The sequence below is a fragment of the Micropterus salmoides genome, unplaced genomic scaffold (assembly GCF_014851395.1).
Source record: "Micropterus salmoides isolate LMB-PRFRI ecotype aquatic unplaced genomic scaffold, ASM1485139v1 Ms_hic_scaffold_10, whole genome shotgun sequence".
In the NCBI taxonomy this organism is placed as follows: Eukaryota; Metazoa; Chordata; class Actinopteri; order Centrarchiformes; family Centrarchidae; genus Micropterus; species Micropterus salmoides.
Genome location: NW_024040041.1, coordinates 28,721,134 through 28,741,863, shown reverse-complemented (window position 1 = coordinate 28,741,863; position 20,730 = coordinate 28,721,134). Strand labels below are relative to the sequence as shown.

Sequence of the window (20,730 nt, the reverse complement as noted above, 5' to 3'; positions counted from 1 at the left end):
CAGAAATCGTAATTGGCACAGCAGCAATAACTCACCTTTTACAATCTGTTGTCAAAATCTGAGTAACAAAACCAAGTCTGTCTTCATGGTCCCACTGACAAAATAAAGAACATGTGAAGAATGCACCTTTTATGTTTAGTAGATCACATACTGATATGAACTTTAAAGCTTTATTCTTTGGTGTGATGTTTTACATCTGTCCAATAAACTGTACTAAATTGAAGTGTTAATTTATTATGAAATAACTTTTATGCTCTTGAAAAGTGCATGCACAAATATATGAACAGTACCCGAACAAATTTGTCCGACATTGGGATGTAAAAAATGTCCACTTATGGCTAACAATCTAGTCTTTTTCAAAGTAAACAAGTTGTATTTTAGGGTAATAAGTTGAACATTATCAAAAACAACTACTGCAGGGGAGAGCGAGGTGATTTGTGCCTGTAGGGAAGTTGAGCCACCTGATGTTTCTCTTCAACCACCATAGATAAAATTGGTCATGTGACCACACCTTCATTTTACCACGTTTAAGTTCAATAAACAGGGGTTTTTTGCCATACAAAGTGATTATATTTTTGTTCAAGGAGTCACGATACGGTGGTGCAGTGGTTAGCACTGTTGCCTCACAGCAAGAAGGTCGTGGGCATGTTCTCCCCGTGTCTGCGTGGGTTCTCTCCGGGTGCTCCGGCTTCCTCCCACCATCCAAAGACATGGAGGCTAGGTTGATTGGTGACCCTAAATTGTCCTTAGGTGTGAGCGTGAGCGGTTGTTCGTCTATGTGTGGCCCTGCGATGGACTGGCGACCTGTCCAGGGTGTACCCCGCCTTGCACCCGATGTCAGCTGGGATTGGCTCCAGGCCCCCCGCGACCCTGTACGCAGGATAAGCGGTTGACGATGAATGGATGGATGGATGGAGTCATGATACATGTGCTATTTTGTAATTCTAAATTGCTTTCTTACATTTTATTACAGAAATGGCGTGAATGACCAGAAACAACCAAGCCCTTCTATTTATAGGCTTCTATAAATAGAAGGGCTTCAACTCCCCTTGTGGATTTACACAGAGCAGTGAGAGAGGTACAGAACAGGTTTCCAAAGTCTGAGACTGTTGGCTTCCCTTCAGACAACGCTTGGGGAGAAAGTCGCCCTCGCTTTAGTTTGGGAGGTTGGTTATTGGTCATGGTTATTTCATACGCTCATATAGTCAGAATTAAGGCAATATTAAATAAAGGTCTGTACAATGGCATCTAATAATCTCTGGGAAAGTGGTATCTCATTAATCAACTCATACACATGTAGGCTGTTCTGTATCCCCTTTTGATGATTAATGTAATAACTAACATAAAAAACATTTCAGTTAGTGGCCATCTATTATGCTGAGAAGGCTGTGCCAACCCACGCTGCGGATTGGCTGTGCGCCTATTTCCTGGGTTCCTTTGACCGTGACGCTGATTGGTGCGGCGTGCTACCGCTGGCCAATCGAGGAGCTCCAGCGAAGTCCACCATCTGTTTAAAAAGCCTGCTTGGTTTGCTATTGGAGGCCGCTCTCAGACCTGATTTGCTTCCCTCGGTGCCGCATGTCTCAGAGCTTGTGGCTGTATGTTCGTCTGTTGTCCAGATATTGTGTGTGTGACTTTGTTAAAACTGTGTAAAGGTAAGTAAGTGTGCCAGGGTTTAAGATATAAAAACTGACACTATTGTTGCACCCAGAGTAGTTGTGTTGTATGTTAGTTTCCACTACGTTCAGGGGTGCTGTGCGCTTCGTGTTTTGGTTTTTGCACCGCATTTTTAGAGAGGTTTTTGGTTTTACGCCTTTTATTTTTGCCTGTAGTTAGATTAGTAATCCTCCTTTTGAGGACCTCTTTCTGTTCTATTCCTTTCTTTATTTCTACAGCCCCCATTGGCCCACTTTCTGTTGTGAACCCTGTTTGCTTTATTTCAAATAAATGTCCTTTTTAAATACCAATAACTTGATACACCTGGACACCTCGGGACGTAACACTTAGCCTACCATGAAACAGTTTGGGCCCTCTGGTGAGTCCATCTGCCTGGTTTTACTACACTGTGGTGAAACAAGATCAACCATATCACAATGTAATGCATTTAATTGTAGCCATACACAAAATACTCTGTTTTGGCCATTTACATACACAGTGAGTCAAGTCAGATATGCTAACATAGTTAAACACTTCCAGTCGATACTTTTTAAATTAAATCTATAAGAACAAACCGCTTCAAACAGACACTGATCATGTTTATTGCCCTCTGATTGCCCTCCAGTGGTCACATTAAAAATCTGCAGCATTACATTCAACCTGTGGCTAACACACATTTATATCAGTATAATCATTATTAATATATAGAATAATTATATATATGTCTGTCACATCATTAATGTGATGTGACAAATAACAGTATTGGAAATAATCATGCACTGAATTACAATTTTCTTTTCTGAGATCAAGTGGCAAGAAAGACATAAAACTGCCTATTCACTTCCTGTTTATACTTTCAAAATAAATGGTGTTGTTTTGGACTAAAATTGGGAAAATGTAGTTAATTACTTAAAAACAAAAGCGTAAACATCATGCAGCATGTGCGGTAGCTAACTGTTAATGTGGGAAAATGTTTGGATTCACTGAATACAGGAATTCATGCTCTTGTTCATTGATTCATTTATAACTGAATGTATGAACAAAAACATGAAAATTAATTAGACTTGTGTACTATACTATATATTGCTACACTATTCCATGTTATACTACATTTAGACGGTATTGCATTAACCTGCTGTAATCAGACATCAGTAAACAAATATTGTCCTTCAGTTGTCACAGTTTGAGACTACAACTTAAACATTTTTTATTGGGAAAATAAAGATATTTATTCTCATTGTCTTTATTGGTTTTGCTGTTAACAGTGGATCATATTAATAATAATTGTAAATAATTTGTTAATTACGGTTTAACTTTAAAATTATTGTTTTGATTATTACTTACTTTCACCCTGAATCGTGAAGAAACACAATTTCAATTGTCTGTGTGCCTTTTACAGGGTAGAATTGACAATAAAGGTGACTTTGACTTTGACTTGGTTTACTGGCACATATGCTATACTTTATAATACTGTACAATATTAATTTAACTACAACACTGTCCATGGGTATTTACCTCTTTGCCTTGTAATTTAGAGTTTCCATTGTTCTATTAGTGTTGTTATTTTATGTACTTGTATTTATTCATTTATTTTTGTTTTCTCTATTAATCTGCACTTATTTCTGTTCTGTTTTACCTTATTTTCTTTTATCATATTTTTCTTATATACTTAACTTATATTGTTGATTGCTGTCATGTTAGTTTACTTTTTTGAGTTGTGTTTTTATTTTTTAGGTTGCGACCGGATGTTGTGCGGTGCTGTCGCGTCAGATGACACGTCCATGACGACAGCGGTCAACAGATCTGCGTTTGACAGATGTTGGTTCGGGACAAACCGCTTCACTCAATGCGGGAGTGTCGGAGGAGGAGAGCCGGTCTGTGCTTGGATTATTCACCGGAGGAGGAGAGAGCTACGCGGACTGAAACATGTCCGGCGACAAGGCGACGAGTCCGTGCAACAAATTCCAAGCCAACATTTTTAATAAAAGTAAATGTCAAAACTGCTTCAAGTCCCGCGAGCTTCATCTGTTGAACGACCATGACATGGAGCAGGTAACGTTAAAAACTACACTTCGTTAATACATTTAAAGAGTTTATAAATTTACGTTTTGAAAAATAAAAGTTCTGACAGCATTTTTAAATGCAGAAAACACCTTTTTGTACCTCATATTCGACGTAGTTTTCTACTTATATTTGTCACTCGCATCCTAAACTGGTCGGCTGTTAGTTTAACGTTAGTTTTCTTCATTTAACGTTAAATAATTAATGGTTTAAAGTCCAAAAAAACCCTCAAAAGTAACGTTAAAATGTTGAATTAATTTAATTTAATTTTCTGCCACTGTTATATTCTGTTTGATCTGTATAGATAATCCATTAATCGTTGCTGGATGAAAACAATCGATTAATCAAGGGACTGTACACAAATTATTAGCAGGAGAAGGAGGGGCTCAAACAAAGCATGGTGGGAAGGGTTGTCAGTAGAGCTGCAATGATTAGTCGATTAGTCAGTCGGAAGAAAATTTATTGACAACTATTTTGCTAATCGATTGATCGTTTCAGTCATTTTTTTAAAGCAAAAATGTGAACAATTAGCTGCTTTCATCTTCTTAAATGGGAGGAACTGCTGCTATTTTTTTGTCGTTTATGATGGTCAATGAAGAGTCTTTTGGTTTTGGACTGTTGGTTGAACAGAAGAAGCAATCTGAAGACTTTGATCTGAATCTGAATTTTTTTTAATGGATCAAGAAGTCTTGTGGTTCACAGTGTGTCATAACGGGACGCTTTGCCATATGCAAAAGGGTTAAAATCTTGTCTGTGTTTCCGGAATTTCTTTTTCCCATCAATATGTTATCTCTACCAAAAGTCATTTTATGATAGCAAAAGGTAAAATAAAGTTAAATATGTTATGTACGTTCAGTCTTTTGTTATTTTTGCCATAAAGTTTGCAATTGGCAACTCCATTTCTAGTTTTGAAATTGATGCCTGTTGTGAAAATAATTTATACCATGAATATATATGAAGGTTTGAATTAGGTCACACCATCTTAAATTATTGACGCTTTCCCTTTTTCGGTTATTAATGTTGGAACGAGTTATACCAACACAGACATATTAGGTCAAGAGAGTTTTTTTTTTCTTTATATTAATAATTCTGGGGAAGATTTTTCAATTTTATAAAACTGAAATATAAGATTGAATCACACCCACTTAACCCTAAAAATATTCATACAGTCCCTTTGCCTGTTTCTGCCTCCCCTAAGTGGCCAAAAAATAGCCTTGCATCCAGCTCACGAAGGAAAAGAAAAATACAGAACGAAGTTAATGAATTGTACAAATAAAGTACATTGCACACATAGAATAATAAAATGCACATACTGATATATCTGAAGTAAAATGCACCTTTGATGCAGTCACTAGACTCCAGACTAGCAAAGTGCATCAATGCTGTATTTTACTGTTGAAGCTAGTGGAGCTAGTTTTAAGTATTTTATATACATTTAGTAGTTAAATTTAAATAATTTCTTTGTATTTTAAGCTAATCATACTGTAGTAATGTTGAAATGTTGTTGAGGAGAAGTGCAAAGGTGCATAAAATGGAAATACTCAAGGAAAGTTTTGCTTAAATACAGTACTTGTAGATTTTGTACTTTCCATAATGCCCGGAGGCGTAGTATTGTCTGCTTTAACTCGCAAGGGAAGCGTGGGGATTAATCACATTCACATTACCAAGGAATCAGTTATGTTGTGTCTTTACTTGAGTGATCATGCTGCCTATGACTGCTGGTTCACCGCCTCTGAAAACATTGTCCCTGCAGGTCTGTCACGTGGAGGTGATGTAAGGAGACGATCATGAAGGCTTCTGAATGCCTCACGTTGTTCAAATATGTTATTACTCCCTGTCCGTCTGCCTGGTTTTACTGCGCCCTGTAATTTCGGCGCTGTTGCTCAACCTGCAAACACTACACATGGTATTGCACAGTCAACCTGTGGTGATGGCGGCCCATGCAGATGCAGCGGCCAGTAGCTCCCTCAAACTTCCTTCCGCTTTGTTTTACTAAAGCACGTGATACTTATCACAGGAAGACACTCATCATTGAGGAATTTAAGTATACCTTGAGATGATCACTGTGCACGGCGTCTCCCGATCACCCAGCCAAATCAGGCTGAAAAGCCAGACTAAACGTCACTGTAATTGATGCGAACGCCTCAGGAAGAGAGTTGGGATGAGAGCTAAGCTAACGACGATTTTAAGCTCGATTTGCCACTCCGACCGTCAGGCTGTCAGGGGTAAATCAGCGATCGATCGGCGGTCGCCAGTCTTTATGTGTGAACAACCAGCCAGATATCTAGCATGCCAATGAAAGCCGGCAGCTGGCAGAGCAGGCAGCTACTTTTTCACTGCAAAACACTTTTTACTCACCTCCAGCTGTCTCTGCAGCTCAGACAATCCCTGCTAACTGTGTGTGCTGATCCATTCTTTCATCTATGTTCTTGACTTTATAATTGCGAGCTTTATTATAACAAACAACAGCTGTGAATGAAATAATAAGATTCAAGCTAGCTCAGCAACGAGATATCATAGACCGCTACGAGTGAATATGAGTAAAGCTGCTGGGCCCGATTACATCTTTGCCCGTGAACTAAAAACATGTGCCAATCAGCTAGTTGATATTATCACTGTCTCTGGAGAGAGTTCCCACCTGCTCCAAGACGGCCACCATTGTTCACGTACCTGAAAAGTTTGCAGTGTCTAGTGTGAATGACTACCGCCTTGTGGCACCCTAACCCTAAGCCCTAACCTCCATTCTGATGAAGTGCTTTTGAGAAACTGGTTCTCCAGAAACATCCCAGTCAGCTTGGACCCTCACCAGTTTGCATTCAGAACGTCTCCGCCGCCCTCCACTCAGTTTTCACACACCTTGAAAATAACAGCACCTACATCAGTATGCAGTTTGTGCCATGAAACCGATCACATGTTGTCACACGAGACGCATTGTAATGCCAGGAGTGAACTGACGCACTTACTGTCCACTTGTGATCGGATCACTGGGTGGTGTTGTAAGTTGGGTGGTGATGGAACAGTGGATAAGACACATTCCTTTGGTTTGATTCCCACTGCGACACATTGCGTCACTGAGCAAGACACGTAACCACTAGTTGTAAATCACCCAAGATGAATGTTGATGCCAGGTATAAACAGGCTCTTAGAGGTTTTTTTGGTGAGGTTTGGTGAACAACTTCGTCGGTGCTCAATCATGTAGACAAGCTCTGTAAAGGCGGTGAAGTTTCTAAATGACCTCAAACTTACATTTCTGGACTTTCTGTTACTACGATATATCTGCTATAAACTAATATCGGCAGATGTTTCAATGTGAGCAATTTATCAGTCTAACTCAATTTCTTCTGTCCATCCACCTGTCCAAAACACAAAGATATTTAATTTACTACAACATAGGACAAAGAAAAACATCGGATCCTCAAATCTGAGAGAAGCAGGACATGTTTGACATTTGCCTAGAAAAATGACTGAAATAATTGACTAATGGTTTTATCTCTATACATTAGTCAGCCTGTGGGTCAACACCCCAGAGACTGAATGCTGAGTTTCCACTTTCTCCCATTATTTACAGGCAAAACCCATCTATGGAGGCTGGCTGTGTTTGGCTCCTGAGGGGACAGATTTTGACAACCCGATGCAGAGGTCAAGGGTAGGACATTGTGAAGCTGAGCTGAAATACACACACACACATTTAGCAGTTCGTTATTGTGCTGCTGTAGTGATTCTGTTTGTTGTGTCTCACTGTCAGAAATGGCAGCGGCGCTTCTTTGTCCTGTATGAACACGGCAGCCTGAGCTTCGCCCTGGATGAACTGGTAAGTAACTGCTCAGATAGTGAAACTACAACACCAATATTCTATTTCAACAAAACATACATAAGGTAGCAGTGTACTGTAAATCCTTATCTGTATATGCATCTGCATTTACAGTATGGTGGGATCAAGCAGGCATGTTTAGGCCAGATGTCGTGTGCAAAACCACAGCAGATGATTTGGGCTTAGCCTGCCCTCTAATGCTCACATCCCCCTCTCTCTGTGATCCCCTCAAATCTCATTCCCTCATCTCTTCCCTTCCACTCTTAGCACTACAATCTATTTCCTGTTTAACAGTCGTTCGTCTTCTTTCTGTTGATCAGTCCTAGCAACACCGATTTCGAACCTCTACCAGAATAATGTTTATGTTCTGATTCTCCTCCAGCCGAGCACATTGCCACAAGGCACGGTGAATATGAATCTGTGCACAGAAATCACTGATGCAGAGCCCAGGACCAGCCAGAAAAATGCACTCTGCATCGTCACGCCGGAGCTGGAGATATTTATTCGTGGTGACAATAAAGAGATCATAAATGGGTCAGTTAAAAAACTGTAGAAACATTACAGGAGCAGTTGAGTAATAACGTTTCCTCTATACCACCTAACTAATGTCTCGTCTGTGCTGTTTCTGTCTTTGTTTACTAGGTGGAGTGAACAGCTTGCGGTCTACCTGAGAACAAACAAGCAGAATCAGAAGAAAAAACGCAAAGTGGAGCCTGTTGCCACCCAGGTAGCAAAACAAATGTCCATCTACTGCTTCATGACACATTTAAACGCACTTGGTCCAGTGAAAGATTACTCAACTACTCGTCTGATTGCCATGAAATCCAGTATAGATATTCATGGTCCTCAAAGGATGAATCCTGATGTTTTTGGCGACCCCTCCTGATGTTTCATCTTGGATCAGTCGAAGACCAAATTCCCCACTTGTACACAAATAAGACTCTAGAACCACGCTTGCAGCTCTGTGGGGCTGTACTTAGATACAGTGCAAGGCTAACAGGCTCACTGTGACAACGTTACCATGCTGAGGTTTATCAGATATAATGTTGACCATTTTCACCATCTTAGTTTAGCGTGTCAGCATGCTAATGTTCGCTAATTAGCGCTAAACATAAAAATGACAGCATGGCTATCAACAGGGTTTAAAAATGGTTATTTATCAAGCAGCAATCCCTAATGTTTGCCAGTTCCCGACATTTCAATATGAGGATTTTCTGCTTGTAAATTTAATTAGGGCTTATTTTTTACTATTGACCAGTCTTCACATTATTTCCTTAATTGATTAAACTTTTAGTCAAAAGAAAGTTTGAAAATATAGAAAAATGCCTATCATTATTTTCTAAAGCCCCAGTTAATGTTGTCAAAAAAAGGTTAAGCGTATCCTCAAAAATGAGGAGCTGGAACAAGGGAATATTTGTAATTTTTGCTTGAAAAGTGACTTAAACCTTTATCAAAATAGTTGCTGATTATTTTTCTGTTGTTCAACTAACTGGGTATTCGACCATTTTTTAATAAACTAAACAAATAATCGGTCAATTAAAAAAATAGTAAAGATACTTCACCTATGAAGACATATTGTATATTAATACAACTGTGATATATTTTATCATTCAGTATCTGTTTATATACCAGCATCCAGTTATTGTTTCACAGGAGGAGTTAGACTATAGTTGTTATATGTTAATAAACACTTATATATGCTTACAACAACATTGTTGTGTGTTATAAACTATTAATTAAATGTTTATATGCTGTTTATAAATGCTAAATATGGAGAAGCAAAGTAAAGATTAATAAATAGAAATTAATAATCTTTTTGTTTTTCTAACAAAACATTAGGAACCCAGTCCAGCAAAGATGGCTGCAACTGATCCAAGTTTTCTGTCCTCGGAGAACGCTGCAGAGTCCGGCTGCAGTCGGTGGCAGGAAGACCAGCAGGGCAGGGGACCGGGTGTAACCCCCATGTGGACTGTCGCAGACGCAGATCCCCCCGGCCTAAACCCGACCCCTGCAGGTGCAGCAGAAGCAAAACACACACATACTCAGGCTTTCATGTCCGTCAGCCAATCACAGCCACTTCCTGTCCTCTCTCACTGTCCTAACGTCCTGCAGATGTTCACACACTTACAGCTTTTTTATTTATACATTTCATTTAACCCTTGTTTAACCAGGCATGTTTGGCCTAGTACTGATCTGTGATCATGGGAACCAGAGCTGGAGGAGTTTTGGCAGGAAGCAGTCACATAAACAGAACAGACAGAAACATACTGTGAGATGTGCAGGAAAACTCGTGTCTATAACCTCCAGGCATCATAAAAGCCAAACATGATCCATAAAAGGCCTCTTAAACAAGTCCTAATAGGCTTGGTGATTAGCACAGGACAGGTATACCTCCTTACTGGAGCTTTGTGACTGTGACAAAGTGGACAGCAGCACCTATCTGGCGTCAGACTTATTGCAGGGTCTGGAAAGCTCCTGTAATAAAGGCCTGGATTAAGTCCAGCTGACTGTTTCTATAGGCTGCTGCATTACAGCGATGGAGGTTATACACAAAGGACCCTCTGAGAGCCAGTGAATGATGCTCTGTCAAGGTTCCCTCTTGTCCTTGAATTCCTGGACCATCATTGAATTCTTTAAGGTGTTTTCCAGACAGGTAATACTGATCAGTTCTCTGAGGAAGTCAATATCTTAGAAAGGGGTTATGGTACATGTATTTTTCCACTTTATTTCAGACATCAACTGCATTTAATGTTTTTTTTTTTTGTTTGTTTTTAGACAAGCAACGTTCAAATATAAATTTTTTCATGGAAACTCATGAAAAGGTATTATACGTCCGCGGCTGGTAACTTAAACATCCTAAGATTTCTCATAAAATTACACTAAGCAATATTTTTGATATTAACAATGGATTGACTGTGTTTAATGTGAAGAGGGTCACTCGCAGTGACAAACCCACGAATAATCATCACCCAACTCTGCAGCATTACAGTACATTTTAGCTTCTTTCAGCTCATTGTTTTGGTTTTAAATTAACAACAACAATCTCGCCTCCAGCAAATGCAGGCAGCTGTTTTCAGTGTAAAAGCTCTGATAAGTCCACTGTACTCTACCTGCCCAGCACCAAATGGCAGACAGGCAAAGTTAACAACTAGCGGGTAAACATAGTACGTTTATTTGTGTGTGAGTGAAAACTAAACAAATTTATTTAATATTCATATCAAACTGGTTAGTGTTTCTGTCATTGTTACCTTATATATTATATTGAACTACTTCAAAACATAAAGAGAATTTCCTAAACTGTATATCATTGAGTAAAAAGAGGGAAAACTAAGGAGGTTTTTGCCTCATGCCGCAGTATGAACCCTGACTGTGTGACCAGCTGTTTGTAAAGACACATTGGATCTGAAATGCCTTTCTAGTAAAGTGACACCAAACTGTGTTCCTGCCCTCAGTGTATCTGACAGTCTGAACCCATTATGTGTTGCTTTCCATATCCAGGCAACACACCTACCTACCTGTGCCCGGTCTCCAGGGACTCTCTGACCTTGGATGGCGCTGGCAGTTTCATCAGCCCAGTTGGCTCCTTGGACTTGGTGGCCAGTGGAAACACCGACCCCGGCAGTAACAACCAGCTGGCTGAGTCAAACAACATCCAAACATCCGCAAACAACAAGAACCAGAGCCAGGACAGAAGGTTAGAAATGAATCGGGTGAAGATTAGCAAGTTACAGCCAATTGTGATGATAACATATAAATAGCTCTTCTGTACGTTTGGCAGCAATCTGGTGTTTATTTTCTTATGTATATTTGTATGTAGTCTGTGAGTAACAGCCATTTAAAGTGCCTTGGCAGAGGAAAAGGGGTAAATGTGCAAGCAATTAGTACAAAGGACATCCAATGCCTCTCTGCTCCCCCCCAAGTATAAAACTGAACAGCCATCACACACCGCTAAACACCAGATCAAAGGCTCACGCTCTACCCCTCCATTAGAGATCTGACTGCCGCATTTTTAAATTTAGCTTAAAGAAACCCTCCCAGTTTGTGCCCCAGCAGCATGTAAACCGGTCACGTGAGGAGAGTGCATCTCGTTTCTTCACTCATTGCCTTTTTGGGAAACAAAAACACAAAATACTTATGTCCCCCAAATAAGGTCAAGAAATTCCAAAACGCTGGTGTAATATCTGCAGCATTGTTTCTCAGGACCTTAATGCTGACTGTCTGCCCGCCTGTCAGAGGAAGCAGACTTCAGCTTTAAGCTCAGTTTCAGGACACAAGGCCGTCTGCCCCCACCAGAGGCTGAACGGGCACATTAGGCTCAATTAAAAGTTAGTTTATAATGTACTGGAAGTTAGAAAGCAACTTAGTAAAACAGTAACTGTTGGCCTTGACCAAAAAAACAGAAGGACAGAGTTCAACATACTGTGTTATATATTCTGGAGACAGGGTTTTAAAGGTTATTGTTATTTGATTTTATTGCTACATTAATGTCTTTTTAGGAAAAAAGCTTACAAATATGCTAGCAAGAACAACTCAACCTAGCTAACAAAACAACCGCCTAAATAATATATAATTACTTTAAATTTGTTATTTTAACTGAACTGAATCATTAATCTTTTATTTGATGGTACAATTACACTTACATTTTGCTTGCATATTTTAATTTAGATATGATATAAATTAGTTGAAGCTTATAATTGCTCTGGAAATGGTGGTCGATTGGTCCAAACTGGAATATCTCAACTACTGGTGGACATTTTGGACAGACATCCATTGTCCCCGGAGACATAATCCTACTGACTTTGGTGATTTGTTGGCTTTCCTCTACCAAGAGGTTGACTTTTGTTTGTCTGGACAACTGTTAGATGCATTGCCAGTAAATTTGGGACAGACATTCATGTTCCCCTCAGGGTGAATTGTCGTAACTTTGGTGAGCTTTTGAGTTTTCATCTAGCGCCACCATCAGGTCAAACTTTGAGTTTGTCAGAAACTTTAGTTTACGACTAAATACCTGCAAAACTAATGTCATTCCAAAGCTTCGGCTCTACTTTGTGTTTACTGATAATTAGTAAATGTTAGCATGCTAACACGCAAACATTAGACCTGCTAAACATCACCATGTTAGCATATTGACATTAGCATTTAGCTCAAAGCACTGCTATGCACAAGTATAGCCACACAGCGCTTCTAGCATGGCTGTAGACTTGTTGTCTTGAATTTACTATCAGTTAATCTACTCATTATTTTTCAAATGAAAGGATCAATCATTTACTCAATTAAATATAAAAAAACAATGATCAGAAATGCCAATCATAAGTTGAAAGTGCAGATGCAGTTTATATCTGTTTCCATGTTGTAATGCTTATCGAATTAAAACCAATCAACATAGAAACCCCCCTTAATGTAGAATAATGTAAATGCAATGTGTCACTGTGCTCTTTGGCATCAACTTCCTTTCAGCACACACACACACAAGCAGATATTGATTGATCCTAAACCCGAGTTTAAACCGAAAACATTGTTTTTCATCATCTGACAGTCGTGTTTACATTATTTCAGGTTACTGATATGTATTTGGCCCGTGTAATTCCTGCACTCCTTCTACACTAAACACCTCTGACAGCAGTGGGAAGGATGTCAGCTCCTATTTAGTCTCTCAACAGCAACAATAGCAGCGGTGACACTCTGAGAAAGACCTGCACTGAGTGTCCTCTGGGCTCTTTTTCTGCCGCACAGGTGCAATTTGGAGTCTATTATCATGCTGTCATCCTCGGTGTTCTGCTGGAGGTCATTATTTCAGAACCCACCAGTGTGTTAGCGAGGTCTGGGAAGCCACAGTGTGTATGTCCCAGGTAAAGTTTTTCACTAATTAGTTGTTCATGTTTTCCAGCCGTGGCAGACCAACAGAGAGGCTGCTGGGACTCGAGGCCACCGAGAAAGAGAAGAAATTTGGAGCAACCACATCCAGGAAGGGCAGGAATGATGCTCGCACCAACAAGCGAGAGGTAACCACATCAAGTACACGTTTTATGCTACTGTATACCACTGGACGACAGTCTCCCAGTCCTCCTTAGACATTCCCAGGCTGTCATCACTGTCTTATTCATATATCTGTTTTTATATAATCCAACAGCATTTTAAATCGGATGTTTAGCTTAAAGGGTAACTTTCTTTTTGTTATACAACGAGGAACCTTTCCTGTTCAAAAGTTAGTTTTGAGCCCTAAATGTCCTCAGTCACCATCATTTTATGTAAATGTTAACACGTTTCTCCTAAATGGGCGCAATTCTAAACTAACAATTTACAGCATGTTACTGTCTAAGACTGTATATTAGATTGTGGAATAATGGATTATACATTTCCTTGTTTTGATATCGGCCTTATATATCGGCCATCGGCCACCTGGCTCTCTAAATATCGGCATTAACCATTGGAAAACCCATATGGTTGACCATTAATCCCATTCTATGAATCTAGTTGCTTATTGGGCGCATAAGCTGAAAAGCTGTTTGTTCTGATACTAAAGAATCGTTTGGTCTTTTTTTTACAGCCGCTCCTTTTCTACGTGGGAAAAAGGCTTTTTGGGCCAGTGCAGTCACAGTAGTTAGTGTCTTATTTGGACAATTGGTAATTCCTCCAAAATGCTCTGGGTTTGTCGTGGGGTCTCCTCCCAGTTGGACTTGCCCAGAATACCTTCAGAGTTAGTCATGCAGTAAGCGTGTTTTATTTAACAACATACAGTAATAACTTTCAAATCACCAAAGCAACATGTTGTACAATTTCTGCAAGTTTCTACATGTTTCCTAATTTCACCGTTTTAGGCGGTTCATTCAGTGCATTTGTTCAAAGAACAGTTTGTCAGTTTGATAAATATGCTTATTTGCTTTCTTGTGAATTAGATGACAAGATTGATATTACTCCCACGTTTGTGCGGTATATATGAAGCTGCAGCCAGTCAGCTTAGCTTAGCACAAACAGAGTGGAACTGCTGGCCTGGCTCTGTCCAAAAGTAACAAGATCCACCTTCAGCACTTCTAAAGCTTATAAAAAAGTGTTCGGATACCATGATTTAATCACTTCTTCCATCTTGAGAAGCGTATAATTCTGTATTTTTTGACAAGAAGGTTGTTTTTAAAGCGTTCTCCTATATCTTGTGACCTTCCGAGAGGCTACGAAATGTGATTCTTTTCATATACTGTGTCAGATATAAATAATCCTATTTAAAGATTTTTTTATATCCGCTGCAAGCACCTTCAATCCCAAATTATGTACGTGGACACCACACAGTTGGAGCACAGCTCTGGCTTTTCATTAATCTTTTATTTGAATTAACAAAACGAGGCAAATGGAAGGAAAATAAAGGGCGAACCAAACAACATAAGACACACAAAAGGTAATCTAAATTAAATTGTTCTGTAATAACTGACTGGCAGACTTGCTCGCAGGTAAAGGAGACCGAGTTAGTGTGAATGAAGTACTTATGTTTCGATCGGCGTGCCACTAAGATGAAGCGGTACCTAACATGCCGTTGTTGTGAGGAAACACGTCACGTTATTTGAAAAGAACCCTGCCTTTTTCAAACAGACAAACACAAATATCCCTTGTGAAATTTCTGTTATTTTTGTAACTTTGGTACTAAATAGTCCATTTTTGTTGGATGCTATCACATTTAGGAGGAACATGATAAGAAAATTTGTTTTCAGGGCCTTTAACAGGAAAATCAAACCATTAAAAACCCATTTCCTGACTGTGGTTGTTTGCTACCATATGATGGTAATAACCATAAATAGGTAACGCTGATTAATCTCAATGTGGGTTGGTAATTATTAAGACCAGAGAATGTGTCCAGATGTATTCAGCCTGTACTGGGCCGGGCTGAACGTGACTCACACACAACCAGGTGTTAGTCAGAGAGAGAGGTCACTGTAACGATAACTGTGTAATCTGATCTAACACCGTAGACGGCTGTCTATCAGTCAGCCAGTGTGTTTAAACACAAGACAGATGCTGGTTTATTCAAGTACCGTAGTGGCCCACATCTGATTGAGCACAGGGCAGAAGGTGATGAGAGGTTGGCACGAAGCGTGTGGACGAGTCAATCTTGCCGTGTCAAGGCATGTGTTTCTTCCGGCATGTGTTTGAGAGGCTGCGTGTGTCAGCAGGTGGGAGAGAGGCGGTGATTCATTCAGCGCTGCATTTTGTTTGTGAACAGAACTGGTTTTGATGCCCTGAAGGCGTTCAGGCCGCCTCCTGTTGTGTGCTGTAATCTGGGAGAAGACATTCCTCCTACGGACTTTTTCCAGTGATTCCTCAGAACTAAAACAAGATACAGTGTAATGTCGGGAACTGTGACTCTCAAGGACTCTATCAAAACTCTGCTGACAAACTGCAGAATCAGATCACGGCCCCATTTCCTGAACTTGATAAACTCTGGGGATGCTCAGACAGTAGTGCCTCCATTTCACAAGTGCACATCTGTTTGTGAATGATAGTCACTCTGTGATTAAGGAGGTGAGTAGACCTCAACAACCAGTTACTCCAGTAAATCTTATTTTTTAAGATATTCTGTATCACGAAACAAGATGAGTGGATTAATCAGCTGTCTATGGGCTTAACTCGGGTTTTCTGATGCCACAAAGCTGGTTCACTTTTTAGCTGGTCTTCAGAGCAGAGAGGTATTTCATGAAGGTGGCTCAGAAAAGCCGAGTCAGGATTAACCAGTTTCATAAAGCCAACTCAGCACCCGATGTGGTCACACTGAGTCAAACCTGGCTTGTTTCATGACTTCATGAGATCTGAAACATCAAATGCTGATAACATCAATTCATAGTGAAGAAAACAGACACAGCGCAGCACATATTAAACACACTGTATCATACGGTAAAACAAAATCACTGCCATAGACAAAGCAAAAGAGACAATCTGTAGTAGAGATGATCTCCTCAGGTAGCTCAGTTTGTTGCTGCTCGCTGCTTGTAATCATGACATAGTTGTAAAAACATATTTTAGTACTTTATCATTCAAATCTATTTTATATTTGTTAGTATTATGTTTATTGTCACTTATCACTTTATTCTATGCTATCCACTGCTGCTGTAATGTCTGAAATACGTCTAAACAACCCATCAAATAGGACCCCTGCCCTTATTTTATAACAAGATAAGAAGATAATTGTGTTACTTGGTTTTGTACATATGTTAAAAAAAATACTGGTTAAATACCTTCAGATTGTCTGTCTGTGTCATTAATTAATCGATTTCATTGTGTGTTTAATTTTATTTAGTGACATTTAAAGAGAGAACAAATAATGAAAATGGTTCTTTACAACGAGGCTGCAGCCTGTTTATGACTATGCGGCGCGTTTAAAAACACGTACAGTGTGTTGTTGTGATGTTTCAGAATGAAAAAGATGTGATGCTTCAGATTGTAATTATGCAATTAAGTGCATCCCATGTCAACATGTGACCCAAATGTTAAATGCACTGCAAACAGAACAGATGTTGCAGCAGTAAAGAGGAACCTTTGGAAAGCAAACACTGTGTTTTTCAGTCTGTCAGAGTCGGACAAAGCCTGGTTAAACTGGTAAGACGCCCCTCAGCTGCATGAAACCCAAAGAAAGCCCGACTAAGCTGAACTTTGTGCTGCAGGACCCTGAGATAGACTTCATCTCTAGCAGAGTTACAGCTCGCTGATGACCTAAATCAAGATGCCAAAAGTTCTCTTGTGCATTGTGATTGTGTTTTTGCCTAAAAATATTTAATTCTCAATATTATGTGTTTCATATCTGCTGCTCGGGGGCCACGAACACAACAGTTTTGTCTTTACATGTCTGTTTTCTTTCTCTGTGAAATGAAGTCATCTGCGCTTGATGTTTCAGGTCTGTTCACATCAGCTCTGAGTCACGAAACACTTTAATCCTGGTTTAGTTTGTTAGGTTCAACACTGAATGAGCCACCTTAATGAAACCTCCCTCAGTGGCCAGAGCTGATTTAGGAAATGTAAAAGTATGATCACAGTATATTTATTAGGACAGGGCAACGCAGATGGTCGCCACTGTGGCAGCTGTTAATCTTTGATTAAACAGTCCGGCTCATTCCAGAGGATTTGCCCGTTAAATATGCCAGCGGCACATTTTACCCCACGTGATGATTTATGTGTCTTTGGGTGTGTTTGTTTTGGTAGCCAGGAGAAGGTCAAAAGAGCCTGTCCGGAGTTCATTCAGGCCTCAGAGCTGAGATTCCCCGGACAGCCCACCCCCCCACAGCTTTGGGGAGGCTTCTTCACAAAACAGAGGACAGGCTCTGTCTGCAGCGGTCAGCAATTGTTTGGGAAGAAAAAAAACGATCAGTTCACACTGCAGGCAGAGCGCTGTGTTCCTCCATGTGTCCTTGGATAGTTTTCAATGTAAATGCCAGAAAAGAAAAACACAAAGAATGTTCTGTAACGATTAAAGTGGTATTTTATTTCCTGTTAAAGTGGTTATATAAGAAGGAAGAATGACTCTTTTGAATAGCAGAGGCTCAAGAAAACAAAACAAATGCACCCTCACACTCATTAAATGCTGTGTAATCCAGACTTGAAAGAAACTCTGAAACGTGCTGTGGAGGCAGCTTCATTAGCCAGCATGAAACCTGATCAGAAGAAGCATGCAGGAATCTCTCTCTCTCTGTCTCTCTTTTTTTAGGACTTGTAGCATCATTTTGAAATGTGAGACAAAAAGCCACAGAGTATCAGGTATTATGCAGCGTCTAAAACCTCTTCATTCATTCCACGGACAAATGCAGTCATCCGTGTGCAGCTGAGTGCTGATGTGAGTAAGAGTTTAACAGGCCGTGTAGAAAAGCCTGTTGGGTTCCCCGCGGTGCTCTACAGCAGGCCTAATCCTTACAGCTGACATCTCTGCCAAGGATCCAGACGATCGGTTACTCTGGTCGATGGAATTCAGGCAGCACAAACTGCCACCGTCCTAATTGAGAAAACACGTCACGTCTTCACATCAGCGAACGCTTACGTCTCATTGTTATAATTTCAGTGTATTCACACTCATTTTACAGAAACTCCAGTCGTGTGGAGACATCGCCCAGCTGACCGCACCCCCACCTCAGAGAAGATCCAGGTCTCTGGACCGCCGGGCGTCAGACACCGTCATGACGGTGAGTTGTTTGAGTCTGTAAATCAAAGCTGCATCATTAAAAGGCAGTGAGAGGAAACCCTCTGAACTACAGTGTAGATTGAAAGTATTACAGCATCAATTGCGGCCCCTAGAGGCTTCACAGCGCCTTACACCACATGTGGATCTCAGTATTTTAGAGTACTGACCAAAGTGCGCCCATACCAGTCGTGGTTGAAGTATTCAGATCCTTTACTTGTAGTAAAAGTATGCCACACTAAAAGTACTAAAATAAGTCCTGCTTTACTGAAGTAAAAGTATGTCAGTATAATGTACTGGAAAATGTACTTTGGGAAACAAAAGTAAAAGTACTCAGTGCAGCAAAATGTCTCCTGTGACTTTTTATACTATTATATTTTATATCATTAGATTATTTTTACTCATACATTGACGTAAAAGCAGGTTTTTACTGCTGTAGTTGTTGAGGTGGAGCCTCAATGATTATTTTCATTGATTGCTTGGTTTGTAAAAATTCTGAAAATAGTGAAGCCAACCAAAAATCCAAACCTTAAAATTATTAAAAATAAATTCAAATAATTAAATGGGAAAGCAGCAAATCTTCACATTTGAGAAGGTGAACCATGAAATGTTTATATGGGAAAAACTACTTAAAGATGATGAAAATAGTTGTCAGTTAAATTTCTTTAAAAAAACTTCCAAATACATGTAGTGAAGTACAATATTTACCTCTGAGATGTGGGGAAGTATAAGTATTAAGTGGCATTGAATGCAAATACTCAAATAAGTATAAGTACCTTAAAATTGTACATAAGTAAATTACTTGAATAAATTTACTGAAAGAATATAAATGTCTCACATATTAACTACTACTTTGATAGATAATAAATTACATCACTCATAACAAATGTAATATAGAAAAAACAACAAAGCAAAGCTAGACATCAAAAAACAGTCATCACTTTGTTCCCATTTATAACTCCGAACACAGTTCAGTTTCATTAGGCAAGATGAGCCACTTAAATCCAAAGTTACACAAATCAAATTATTGATTTACACACAAGTGTGGTGATTATTATTATTATTATTATTGTACTTGTTAATGGCAAAAATATTATGTCTTCTTTACAGCCAGATTTATTAAACTTCAAAAAAGGCTGGATGGTCAAACTGAATGAAAATGAGCAGGTAAACAAATTTTTTTAGTCCTAAACTGAAGTTATGTTCTTGATTTACATGATTTTATACTTTGGATTTAGTTGAACAACCTCTTGCCCGTTGAACATCTCATTTGTTTTTTGCCACCATCTAGTGGAAGAAATATTGGTTTGTGCTGTCGACTGACAGTCTGAGGTACTACACGGACTCAATAGCTGAGGAGGTACTGTGATAGTATTTTTTTAATTAGAATACATATAAGTTTGTGTTTCTTTGAAGAAGTTTAAATTCATTTTGCTTTCTGCCACCAGGCTTCAGATCTTAAAGGAGAAATCGACCTGACAAAGTGTTACAACGTGTCAGAGTACCAGGTGCAGAGGAACTACGGCTTTCAGATCCATGTAAGAAAACTGTTCTGACACTAAACAAGCACTAACTTTATCTTCTGTATGAACAAGAAGTTAAACCTTTTTATGTCACAGACCCTGAAGGGCGTCTACACATTATCGGCCATGACTTCAGGTATACGCAAGAACTGGATCCAGGCTCTGATGAAAAATGTACATCCAGCTAACGCCCCCGATGTAGCCAGGTACACTCAAATTCAAATACTCCTGTGGGATGGCGTCATGATAAAATGTAAAATCAGTTTTACATTTGTAATCTGGGGGGTAATTTAAAGCCAACATTCAGTCTTAGATATGAGTTTAAGGAAGTGGTTCTCAAACGTTTTCTGTCATGCCCCTCATCACAAGCTGAAAAAGGTTCATGCCCCTCCCGCCACACATAAATGGATTTAATTCTTATCAATCATTAACAATATTGAGGGAGCAACAAATAAAAAAGAAGCCAAGTGGAAGTTTTGTTTATTTCCCTAAATAAAGTATTTTCATTTAACACAGTACTTGTGTTAATGCAC

The 20,730-nt window shown here is 39.5% G+C and overlaps 1 protein-coding gene across 1 annotated transcript in view; it reads left to right on the top strand.

Moving 5' to 3' along the window:
* Positions 1-1,561: 1,561 nt before the first annotated feature.
* LOC119894441 (myosin phosphatase Rho-interacting protein-like) overlaps positions 1,562-20,730 on the top strand; it is a 29,761-nt gene continuing 10,592 nt past the window's right edge. Inside the window, exons 1-14 of the mRNA XM_038707194.1 lie at positions 1,562-1,655; positions 3,391-3,708; positions 7,286-7,363; positions 7,463-7,528; positions 7,911-8,062; positions 8,171-8,255; positions 9,368-9,542; positions 11,027-11,222; positions 13,416-13,530; positions 18,580-18,678; positions 19,785-19,841; positions 19,966-20,034; positions 20,123-20,212; positions 20,294-20,403. Coding sequence (XP_038563122.1) covers positions 3,583-3,708; positions 7,286-7,363; positions 7,463-7,528; positions 7,911-8,062; positions 8,171-8,255; positions 9,368-9,542; positions 11,027-11,222; positions 13,416-13,530; positions 18,580-18,678; positions 19,785-19,841; positions 19,966-20,034; positions 20,123-20,212; positions 20,294-20,403 — 1,418 coding nt within the window. The 5' untranslated portion in view covers positions 1,562-1,655; positions 3,391-3,582. The remainder of the gene's footprint in view (positions 1,656-3,390; positions 3,709-7,285; positions 7,364-7,462; positions 7,529-7,910; positions 8,063-8,170; positions 8,256-9,367; positions 9,543-11,026; positions 11,223-13,415; positions 13,531-18,579; positions 18,679-19,784; positions 19,842-19,965; positions 20,035-20,122; positions 20,213-20,293; positions 20,404-20,730) is intronic.